General features: G+C 46.6%; 1 protein-coding gene across 2 annotated transcripts in view; it reads left to right on the forward strand.

Annotated features, from left to right (window-relative positions):
- The first annotated feature begins 1,805 nt into the window (after nt 1–1,805).
- ALKBH3 (alkB homolog 3, alpha-ketoglutarate dependent dioxygenase) overlaps nt 1,806–12,484 on the forward strand; it is a 29,702-nt gene continuing 19,023 nt past the window's right edge. The window contains exons 1-2 of one of the 2 annotated variants that reach the window (XM_068261718.1): nt 1,806–1,896; nt 4,470–4,588. In XM_068261718.1, the coding sequence (XP_068117819.1) occupies nt 4,516–4,588 (73 nt within the window). In that variant the 5' untranslated portion in view covers nt 1,806–1,896; nt 4,470–4,515. The remainder of the gene's footprint in view (nt 1,897–4,469; nt 4,589–12,484) is intronic. The other variant, XM_068261719.1, reaches the window with a different exon arrangement.

Genomic DNA, 12,484 nt, shown 5'->3' on the forward strand with positions numbered 1-12,484 from the left:
GGTGATTGGGTGCCCGCAAGGGGCAGATTAGGGTCTTATCTGATGGGTAGCAGTGACAGGTGGTGACGGGGGGTAACAGGGTGATTGATAGGTGATCAGTAGGTGATTACAGGGGAGAATATATGCAAGCAGTGCACTGGTGAGTTGATCAGAGGGGGTCTGGGGGGCTATCTGAGGGTGTGGGCGGGCGATTGGGTGCCCGCAAGGGGCAGATTAGGGTCTGATATGATGGGTAACAGTGAAAGGGGGTGACAGGGTGATTGATAGGTGATCAGTAGGTGATTACAGGGGAGAATATATGCAAGCAATGCACGGGCGAGATGATCAGAGGGGTTCTGGGGGGCTTTCTGAGGGTGTGGGCGGGTGATTGGGTGCCCGCAAGGGGCAGATTAGGGTCTTATCTGATGGGTAGCAGTGACAGGTGGTGACGGGGTGATTGATAGGTGATCAGTAGGTGATTACAGGGGAGAATATATGCAAGCAATGCACTGGCGAGTTGATCAGAGGGGGTCTGGGGGGCGTTCTGAGGGTGTGGGCGGTTGATTGGGTGCCCACAAGGGGCAGATTAGGGTCTTATCTGATGGGTAGCAGTGACAGGTGGTGACGGGGTGATTGATAGGTGATCAGTAGGTGATTACAGGGGAGAATATATGCAAGCAATGCACTGGCAAGTTGATCAGAGGGGGTCTTGGGGGCTGTCTGAGGGTGTAGGCAGGTGATTGGATGCCTGCAAGGGGCAGATTTGGGTCTGACCTGATGGGTAGCAGTGACAGGGGGTGATTGATGGGTGATTAGTGGGTGATTAGAGGGGAGAGCAGATGTAAACAATGCACTTTCGGAGGTGATCTGAGGGTGGGTCTGCTGGCAATCTGAGGGTGTAGGCGGGTGATCAGGTGCCCACAAGGGGCAGGCTATGGTCTGATCTGATGGGTGGCAGTGACAGGGGGTGATTGATGGGGGTGATTGACAGGTGATCATTGGGTGATTACAGGGGAGAATAGTTGTATACAGTACATGGGGGGGGGGGGGGTCTGAGGTGTGCTGTGGGCGATCAGAGGGCAGGATCAGTAGGAGGCAGCCTGTATAATACGCTTTGTATACATTACAAAGCGTATTATACACTTACAATGCGGCGATCGAGGGGTTAACAACCCGCCAACGCTTCTACACAGCTGGCGGGTTGACACTGCGGGTGGGCGGAGCCTAATGCCGGCGGATGCACGCGTATCTATGCGCGCCATCCCCAGCTTTGGCTGCAATGGTGTTTGAATCACACCAGAAACAAGCATGCAGCTAATCTTGTTCGATCTGACAATAATGTCAGAAACACCTGATCTGCTGCATGCTTGTTCAGGGGCTATGGATAAATTAAAGGCAGAGGATCAGGAGGACAGCCAGGCAACTGGCATTAAAGGAAAGAAATATGGCAGCTTCCATCGCCCTCTCACTTCAGTTGTCCTTTAATAGCTACACAACAATATTGTGAAATTAGGGACACGTGTTTTATTATTAACGTTCTTATTCCCCTGAATAGTATAATTAATTTTTCCATTTTCTCTTTTTCCTTCCTTCTATAGTTCAGTAGCTCCAGCCTGGAGCTGTCAGTAAGATAACTAACCTCTCATTTGTGTTACTGCATGCACTAATCTGCTCCAATCTTTGTAAATGGACATTGATTGAGGTATAGTTACTGCACAAGTCAGTCTTTCATTGAAGCCCTTCTCTGATATATAACACAGCAGGGGGACCTGCTGGAGGCTAGGAACCTTCCTGCATGTGCAGAGTGGGGAGGGAAAAGAGTGTGACACAGGAATAGGAAGCAGCATGGAACTGCAGAGGAGGCTATAGAGAAACACTGTGGTCGGGCAGAGCAAGAGCAGCTTGTAAATATCAGGGGTATGTGGGGGACGGGCTGGAGTTGTACTTTGTACTGGTTGAACTCGTTGGACGTATGTCTTTTTTCAAACTATATCCCTTCATACATCTCTATAGTGTGTGTGTGTGTGTGTGTGTGTGTGTGTGTGTGTGTGTGTGTGTGTGTGTGTGTGTGTGTGTGTGTGTGTGTGTGTGTGTGTGTGTGTGTGTGTGTGTGTGTGTGTGTGTGTGTGTGTGTGTGTGTGTGTGTGTGTGTGTGTGTGTGTGTGTGTGTGTGTGTGTGTGTGTGTCAGTCACCAAAGTGGGCCCCTCCGTCCCTCCAACCCCAGCCGTCACACACTTATCGCTATTAACTAAGAGGCGCCCCAGGACCCCCAACACCTTAATCTGTAGTTGTCTGGCTTGCAGTCACTGCAATGTATCCCCTTTAATTATTTCTCCCTGCTTCAAACATATAAGGGGAATGATAGCTGAGTGAGTTGTGCGCCCCTTCCTACACTGCGCCCTGAGGTTAGAGCCTATCTTGCCTCGGCCCGGCCTTGGTCACCTGTGTGTGTGTGTGTCTGTGTCACCAGAATAGCTCCCAACTGTCCCTCTTTTTCCCTCATTTGTCCTTCTTTCAGGACTGATGTACAGCTCTATGTAAATATATGTATGTTTCTACTGAACAATGTGTTTAATTGAATCTAAACTTTATTCCCATCCTTCAAATGTATATATTTCTTATTTTAAAATGTTAATATGAAGTACCATGATCCAGGATAGAAAGGACCAGTGTGGTTTGAATTATAAAACATAATTTTTTCTTTTGAAATCTTTATGGTATGTGTGACTAGCAGTGTGCCAGAGGCGTGATTAGGGGTGTGGCATAAGTGTCCCTCTTTCTTATCTCAAAACATGTCCTTGCTCCCTCCCCGCTCGTCGCTGCTGTCACTTCTGAAGGTTACAGGAGTGCTGAAGGTGGTGCCCAAGTTGGGGGTGAGAGTCAGGACCCACCGTTGTGTGTGTGTGTCCAGCCCACTGCTCCCTTCTCCTGTCCTTTAAAAACTGTCCTAGTTGGTCCCCAGAACAGTAATCCCCTCCCCCCCGGCTAATAAAGGGTGACCCTACCCAGTATTAGTATAGTGTTTCTAATAAAGGGAGGCCCTACCCAGTATTAGTATAGTGTTCCTAATAAAGGGGGGCCTACCCAGTATTAGTATAGTGTTCCTAATAAAAGGAGCCCCTGCCCAGTATTGGTATAGTGTTCCTAATAAAGGGAGGCCCTGTCCAGTATTAGTATAGTGTTCCTAATAAAGGGAGACCCTGCCCAGTATTAATATAGTGTTCCTAATAAAAGGAGACCCTACCCAGTATTAGTATAGTGTTTCTAATAAAGGGAGGCCCTACCCAGTATTAGTATAGTGTTCCTAATAAAGGGAGGCCCTGCCCAGTATTAGTATAGTGTTTTTAATAAAGGGAGGCCCTACCCAGTATTCTTATAGTGTTACTAATAAAGGGAGACCCTGCCCAGTATTAGTATAATGTTACTAATAAAGGGAGGCCCTACCCAGTATTAGTATGGTGTTCCTAATAAAGGGAGGCCCTACCCAGTATTAGTATGGTGTTTCTAATAAAGGGAGGCCCTACCCAGTATTAGTATAGTGTTACTAATAAAGGGAGGCCCTACCCAGTATTAGTATAGTGTTCCTAATAAAGGGAGGCCCTACCCAGTATTAGTATAGTGTTCCTAATAAAGGGAGGCCCTACCCAGTATTAGTATGGTGTTCCTAATAAAGGGAGGCCCTACCCAGTATTAGTATGGTGTGCCTAATAAAGGGAGGCCCTACCCAGTATTAGTATGGTGTTCCTAATAAAGGGAGGCCCTACCCAGTATTAGTATGGTGTGCCTAATAAAGGGAGGCCCTACCCAGTATTAGTATGATGTTCCTAATAAAGGGAGCCCCTGTCCAGTATTAGTATAGTGTTCCTAATAAAGGGAGACCCTGCCCAGTATTAGTATAATGTTCCTAATAAAGGGTGACCCTACCCAGTATTAGTATAGTGTTCCTAATAAAGGGAGGCCCTACCCAGTATTAGTATAGTGTTACTAATAAAGGGAGGCCCTACCCAGTATTAGTATAGTGTTACTAATAAAGGGAGGCCCTACCCAGTATTAGTATAGTGTTCCTAATAAAGGGAGGCCCTACCCAGTATTAGTATGGTGTTCCTAATAAAGGGAGGCCCTACCCAGTATAAGTATGGTGTTCCTAATAAAGGGAGGCCCTACCCAGTATTAGTATGGTGTTCCTAATAAAGGGAGGCCCTACCCAGTATTAGTATGGTGTTCCTAATAAAGGGAGGCCCTACCCAGTATTAGTATGGTGTTACTAATAAAAGGAGGCCCTACCCAGTATTAGTATACTGTTTCTAATAAAGGAGGCCCTATCCAGTATTAGTATGGTGTTCCTAATAAAGGGAGGCCCTACCCAGTATTAGTATGGTGTTACTAATAAAAGGAGGCCCTACCCAGTATTCTGTACCTTTTTTTTTTTTTTTTTTTTTTTTTTCCCCCCTCTCTGCAGTTATGTTTACATATGTTTCTCTGTATTAAGGTGTGATCTGATTTGCCTGCTGATTGCGTTGGTGGAACACTGGAGAATGGATGACAAGCGGAGGCGGGCCCGGGTGCAAGGGGGGTGGGCCGGTCCACCGAAGGCTGCTTTCCGTGCAGGTATGTGACCTTCTATTTATATAACTCTGTGATATTGGCAGATTGTTACAGAATTACACAAATCTGTTCTCTGAAGCTGACAATTTGATGTCCCTGTGCTCTCTCCACACACACCTGCGGGAGGCGACAAACTCCAGAGAAAAATTGACTGCCACATATGATTTGCTTCTCGTGTGACAGAAATCTTTTAGGATTAAAAGTATACCTGAAATGAGAGCGACATGGAGGCTGCCATATGTATTTCCTTTATAACAATACCAGTTGCCTGGCAGTCCTGCTGATCTCTTTGGCTGCAGTAGTGTCTGAATCACACATCTGAAACAAGCATGCAGCTAATCCAGTCTGACTTTAGTCAGAGCACCTGATCTGCATGCTTGTTCTGGGGCTATGGCTAAAAGTATTAGAGACACAGGATCAGCAGGAAAGCCAGGCAATCTGCATTGTTTAACCTGCTGGGCGGTCTGGACGAGCTCAGCTCGTCCAGTACCGCCGGATCCTGCCGCTCAGGCCCTGCTGGGCTGATTTGGCTCAAATAAAAAGCAGCACATGCAGCCGGCACTTTGCCAGCCGCGTGTACTGCCTGATCGCCGCTGCAGTGCGGCGAAAGAGGGTCCCCCCAGCCGCCTGAGCCCAGCGTAGCCGGAACAAAAAGTTCCGGCCAGCGCTAAGGGCTGGATCGGAGGCGGCTGACGTCAGGACGTCGGCTGACGTCCATGACGTCACTCCGCTCGTCGCCATGGCGATGAGGTAAGCGAAACACGGAAGGCCGCTCATTGCGGCCTTCCGTGTTACTTCTGGCCGCCGGAGGCGATCGGAAGAACGCCTCCGGAGCGCCCTCTAGTGGGCTTTCATGCAGCCAACTTTCAGTTGGCTGCATGAAATAGTTTTTTTTTATTAAAAAAAAACCCTCCCGCAGCCTCCCTGGCGATCTTAATAGGCTGCCAGGCAGGTTAAAAGAAAATAAATATGGTTCACCTCCATATTTCTCTCTCTTCAGGTCTGTATTAAAGGACAACTGTAGTGAGAGGTATATGGAGGCTGCCATATTTATTTCCCTTTAACCACCCTGGCGTTCTATTAAGATCGCCAGGGCAGCTGCATGAGGGTTTTTTTTAAATAAAAAAAAAACTATTTCATGCAGCCAACTGAAAGTTGGCTGCATGAAAGCCCACTAGATGGCGCTCCGGAGGCGTTCTTCTGATCGCCTCCGGCGGCCAAAAGTAACACGGAAGGCCGCAATGAGCAGCCTTCCGTGTTTGGCTTCTCCTGTCGCCATGGCGACGAGCGGAGTGACGTCATGGACGTCAGCCGACGTCCTGACGTCAGCCGCCTCCGATCCAGCCCTTAGCGCTGGCCGGAACTATTTGTTCCGGCTGCGCAGGGCTCAGGCGGCTGGGGGGACCCTCTTTCGCTGCTGCTCGCGGCGGATCGCCGCAGAGCGGCGGCAATCGGGCAGTACACGCGGCTGGCAAAGTGCCGGCTGCGTGTGCTGCTCTTTATTTGATCAAAATCGGCCCAGCAGGGCCTGAGCGGCACCCTCTGGCGGTAATGGACGAGCTGAGCTCGTCCATACCGCTAAGGTGGTTAAGCAGTACCAATTGCCTGGCTGAACCTCTGCCTCTAATACTTTTAGCCATAGCCCCTGAACAAGCTTTCAGCAGATCATGTGTTTCTGACAGTATTGTCAGATCTGACAAGATTAGCTGCATGCTTATTTCTGGTGTGATTCAGACACTACTGCAGCCAAACAGACCAGCAGGATGCCAGGCAGCTGGTATTTCTTAAAGAGTCTGAAGTTTTTGTTGTTTGTTTTTTCTCTCTATTAATCTTACATCTTCAGCATTAAGATTCATGCTGAGTTGCTGCATCCCCATGGCAGAACGAGGAATTTATCCCCTGAAATACTGAGGCAAAATACCACGATTTTTGAAGTCTGCCCGGTAGAGGCAGAGCTGTGCGCAGTAGCTCTGCCTCTTATCCAGTCAATCTCCGCCTCTCCCCGCCCCTCTCAGTCTTCTTTCACTAAGAGGGGTGGGGAGAGGCGGAGATTGACCGGATAAGAGGCAGAGCTACTGTGCACAGCTCTGCCTCTACCAGGCAGCAAAATTCTGCAATCGTATAATTTTGCCGCAGTATTTCAGGAGGATAAATTCCTCCTTCTACTGCAGGGATGCGACAAATCAGCAAGTATCTTAATGCTGATGATGACTGATTAATAAAAATAGAAAAAAACACTTCAGACTCTCTTTAAAAGTAAAAAATTTGGCAGCCTCCATATTCTTCTCACTTCAGTTGTCCTTTAAAGGGATAAGCTATGTTATACGCTATAGCAGCATAGAGGGTGATATAGCGGCTGGGAACACGGAGAATCACTCGCGTTCCCAGCCTGTCGGCGGCTGTTGCCGAACCCGGAAGTAGCCGCCGGTGGGGACAGGAGGATCGGAGCGAGGCTGCGAGGGCACCATACAGCTTCAGGAGGTTGAGGGATGCCCCAGGTGAGTAAAAATCATTTTTCTGTTTTTGACTTAAGTATCCCTTTAAGCATGGAGTGATAGACACACAAAACCATGTGATCCCAACCAACCAAACCCAGTCAGTTCTGGGCAAGTGTAGAGAACTAAGTGACTTTCAGACAAGTCAGATTGTGGTGGCTAAACTCCAGGTGCTGAATACCACAGGACCGCCTCACAGTTCTTGTGCAGTCCAGACTTGACCACAAGTGGGAGCTGCACTAAATTATAGGCTGATGGTGTATTATATGTATTATAGATATACTAGCTGATGACCCGGCGTTGCCCGGGTATGTGTTTGGCTGGTGTTGACTCCACCCACTTTTTCTAACCCTAACACACAACCACTCAATGACCAAGTTTGTGAGCTTTGGGGTCTTTGGCATCAATAATTTGTATATTCTTATAGAAATAAAACAAATCAGATTGGCTGTTTGTGGCTCTGCCCCTCTTCAGCATTTGAACCCTAGTCATACAATGACCAACTGTAGCAGGTTTGAGGCATCTGCTATTAACAGTGTAAAAATGGCAGCAATTTAAATATTCCCCTTGAAAATCGCAGATGAATTTTGATTGGCTATTATAGGCTCCACCCACTTAAATATTAATCTCAGTCACCCAGTGACTATCTGGAAAAAAGTTTGAGAACCCTGCTATTAAGTGTAAGAATGGCTGCACTTGTTACAAAAGAATGGCTGTCCATGTTACAAAAAATTGGTGGTGCCAAAAACAAAGTCACTCAATGACCTAGTTTGTGAGCTTTGGGATCCTTAGCTTCAATCATTTGTATTTTCCCAGTGAAATGAAACAAATCTAAATGGCTTTTTGTGGCTCCACTCCCTTTTTCTGAATTTGAACCCCAGTGACCCAATGACCAACTGTACCAGGTTTGAGGCTTGTGCCATTAACAGTGCAAGAATGTCAGCAATTTTAATATTCACCTTAAAAATCAACAGGTGAATTTTGATTGGCTGTTGTAGGCTCCACCTATTGTCCTAATTAATCCCGGTCACCCAGTAATAAACTGTGCAAAGTTTGAGAACCCAGGCTACCATTAACAGTGAAGAAGGGCTGCAGTTTACATTTTCCCAGTGAAATGTGTAGTTGATTCCATCCACTTTTTGTAACCTGTCACACAGTCACTCAATGATGAAATATGTGAGCTTTTGGGTTCCTAGCATCAAAATTGTGTGAATATAAGCAGTTTATCCAGCAAAGAGATCTGATTGGCTGTTTGTGGCTCCACCCCCTTTAGTGAGTTTGAACCCCAGTCACATAATGACCGGCTGTAGCAAGTTTGAGGCCTCTGCCATTAACAGTGTAAGAATGGCAGCAATGTAAATATTCCCCTTGAAAATAGGTGAATTTTGATTGGCTGTTTGTGGCTCCACCTCCTTTAGTGAATTTGGACCACAGTCACCCAATGACTGACTGTATCAGGTTTGAGGCCTCTGCCATTAAGAGTATAAGAATGGTAGCAATTTTAATATTCATCTTGAAAATCAATAGGTGAATTTTGATTGGCTTTTTTAGGCTCCACCCACTTTTCTGAATATGAATCCCAGTCACCCAGTAACCAACTGTGCAGGGTTTGAGAACCCTGCCATTCATTGTGAAGAAGGGCTGCAGTTTACATTTTCCCAGTAAACTTTGTATTTGACTCCACCCACTTTTTTGTAACCTTGACACACAGTCAATCAATTACCAAGTTTGTGAGCTTTCGGGTTCCTGGCATCAAAATTGTGTGAATGAAAGCAGTTTATCCAGCAAATAAATCTGATTAGCGGTTTGTGGCTCCACCCCCTTTAGTAAATTTGGACCCCAGTCACCCAGTGACTAACTGTACCAGGTTTGAGGCATCTGCTATTAACAGTGGAAGAATGGCAGCAATTTAAATATTCCCCTTGAAACTCAACAGGCGAATTTTGATTGGCTGTTGTAGGCTCCACCCATTTTCCTCATTATTTATCCCAGTCACCCAGTGACCAACTATGCAAAGTTTGAGAACCATGCCAATAACAGAACGGTTGAAATCAATCTAACAAATCTAATTGGCTGTGGCTCCACCCCCCTTAGTGAATTTGTACCCCAGTCACCCAATGAATGACTGTATCAGGTTTGAAGCCTTTGCCATTCATCGTGTAAGAATGGTAGCAATGTAAATATTCCCCTTGACAATCAATAGGTGAATTTTGATTAGCTGTTGTAGGCTCCACCCACATTTCTGAATATTAATCCCAGTCACCCAGTGGCCAACTGGGTCAAGTTTGGGAACCCTGCCATTAATAGTGTAAGAATGGTTGCAGGTTATATTTTCCTATGTGAAAAATGTGGTTGTTGGTGCCGCCCACATTTTCTAGCTTTGACATACAGTCACTCAATTACCAAGATTATGAGCTTTGGGGTCCTTGGTATCAATAATTTGTATATTCCCATTTAAATTTAAACAACTCTGATTGGCTTTTTGTGGCTCTGCCCCTTTCTTAAAATGAACCACAGTCACCCAATGACCAACTGTACCAGGTTTGAGGCTTGTGACATTAACCGTGTAAGAATGGCAGCAATTTTAATATTCCCCTTGAAAATCAACAGGTGAATTTTGATTGTCTTTTTTAGGCTCCACCAACTTTTCTGCATATTAATCAGGGCTGTGGAGTCGGTACAAAAATCCTCCGACGACTCAGTTTATGAAACCAGCGACTCTGACTCCAACTCCGACTCCGGGTACCCAAAATGGCTCCAACTCTGACTCCCCGACTCCTTAGTCTAATATTTACCAGGGCTTTGGATTTTGTACACAAATCATCTGACTCTGACTTCCGACTCCTCAGTTAATGAAATCACGGACTCCCACTCCGGGTACCCAAAATTGCTCCGACTCCTCAACTCCGACTCCACAGCCCATTATATTAATCCCAGTCACCCAATGACCAACTGTGCAAAGTTTGAGAACCCTGCCATTAACAGTGTAAGAATGGCTGCAGTTTATATTTTCCCAGTTTTTGTAACCTTGACACACAGTCACTCAATGACCAAGTTTGTAAACTTTCAGGTTCCTGGCTTCAAAAATGTGTGAATGGAAGCAGTTTATCCAGCAATGAAATCTGATTGGCAGTTTGTGGCCCCGCCCCTTCAGTGAATTTAGGCTCCAGTCACCCAATGACTGATTGTAGCAAGTTTGAAGCCTCTGCCATTAACAGTGCAAGAATGTCAGAAGTTTAAATATTCCCCTTGAAAATCAATAGGTGAATTTTGTTTGGCTGTTGTAGGCTCCACCCACTTTCCTGAATCTCAATCTCATTCACACAGTGACCAACTGCGATTAACAGTGTAAGAATGGCTGCAGTTTACATTTTCCCATTTAAAATTAAAGGAGAACTGTAGTGAGAGGTATATGGAGGCTGCCATATTTATTTCCTTTTAAGCAATACCAGTTGCCTGGCTATTCAGCTAATCCTCTGCCTCTAATACTTTCAGCCATAGGCCCTGAACAAGCATGCAGCAGATCAGGTGTTTCTGACAAATTTAGACAGATATGACAAGATTAGCTGCATGCTTGTTTCTGGTGTGATTCAGACACTTCTTTAGGCAAATAGACCATCAGGGCTGCCAGGCAACTGGTATTGCTTAAAAGGAAATAAATATGGCAGCCTTCATATCCCTCTCACTACAGTTCTCCTTTAATGCTGAAATTTGATTGGCTGTTTTATTCACCGCCCACTTTTCCTGGATTTGTAACCTCTGTCACCAAGTGACCACCTGTGCCAAGTGTGGGGACTCTAGCTTGATTACTGTGAGAACGGCAGCCTTTTCCATTGACTTGCATGGGTGAAATCTGATTTGCTGTTCGTAGCTCCGCCCAGGTGTGCAGGGGGTTGAGTGAGCCCCCCAGAACATATCATCCCAGGTAGTAAGGGATCTGTACACCAAGTTTTGTACACACACACCACACACACCTACCTTATCCACTTTCTCTTGAGTTTTCTCCCAAAAAATAATTAATTAAAAAAAAATTTGAGTATTTTCTTGGATGGTGGATTCTTTAGGGCCGTTTACACTTGTTGAGTTGCATCGCATTGGGTCCCATAAATGGGAAGCAGTGTGGCGCAACTAAAAGTATCAAAGAAACTCCATAACAAAAAAAAAAGTTCCCCTGGGGGGTACTTACCTTAGGAGGGGGAAGCCTTAGAGTACCAATGAGGCTTCCCCTATCCCTGTAGCTGCAGTCAATCCAGTGTTGGCTCCCCCGAAGCGTCCCGCAATCCTCGCTCGACAAGCCTGACAAGGCTTGATATATTTACCTTCCCGGCTCCAGTGGGAGGCGCTGTTGCTCTCTGCTCCGAGATAGGTGGAAATAGCCGATCTCTGTCGGGTCCGCTCTACTGCGGAGGAGACTTGCACCTGCGCAGTAGAGCGGGCCGACAGCGATCGGCTATTTCCGCCTATCTCCAAGCGGAGAGCCGATACTGCGCCAGCACTGGAGCCGGGAAGGTAAATATTTATATCCCCGCTGTTCGGAGGGGCACAGCGAGACCGTCGTGGGACACAGGAGGATGTGGGAAGCCTCGATAGGATCCGGAGGCTTCCCCCACCCAAGGCGAGTACCCCCCAGGGGGAACTTTTTTTTAGTTACAGGTTTTTTTTTAAGTGAAAAAAGACCCCTAAAGGTATTTCAATGGTAAGGTTTGAAAATATAATTTTGGAGAACACTCAGCACAAAAGGTAATAGGATATGGGTCCTGCCGTTGCCAGTTCAGACGAGGGGGGTGCCTACAACGTTTCAGGCAGGTAGATGTACTGTGTTTGGCTGGAGTATTAGGGAGTCTTGCACAAGGTCTCCTTACTGAATAGGTGCCGAGTTAGTGAACAGGAAGAGCTGTTAACCAGTTCACTATCGAGCCACTGCTGTCGTTGTAAATGTTAATTCACACAAGCGTTTGACCTCATTAACGTTTTACGGTTATCTCCTCTTTGTCGGAATGTATGAGCTGTAGGGAAGGGTCTGCTGATATATGGGGGGGGGGGGGTATTCCGCTCACATTGCAACTTGTATGGTCCTTTGACTAGAAGACAAGGACAGTGGGTCACCAGTCCACTGTGCGCCTAATTCCCAAACATCCAGTCATTCACCTGCACGAGTTCTAGCAGTACTTTGGGGTTTGTGGATCAGCCCTGCCTCAGGTATACAATGTGTGATGCACTGGGCCTCCATAGATGCTCTAGATTGTCAGCAAAGGCTGCGCAGACCGCAGCCTATCACCGACTATAATAGCGCTGGGCAAACTGTCCTCTCCCCCTCCTCCCTGTAGAGTTGCGAGCAGGTGGTGGGTAGCATCATGTGACGCACTGTTGCCATGGAGACGCGACACAGGAATCTGTGATCGAG

This window comes from Hyperolius riggenbachi, chromosome 11, assembly GCF_040937935.1.
Source record: "Hyperolius riggenbachi isolate aHypRig1 chromosome 11, aHypRig1.pri, whole genome shotgun sequence".
NCBI classification, from domain to species: domain Eukaryota; kingdom Metazoa; phylum Chordata; class Amphibia; order Anura; family Hyperoliidae; genus Hyperolius; species Hyperolius riggenbachi.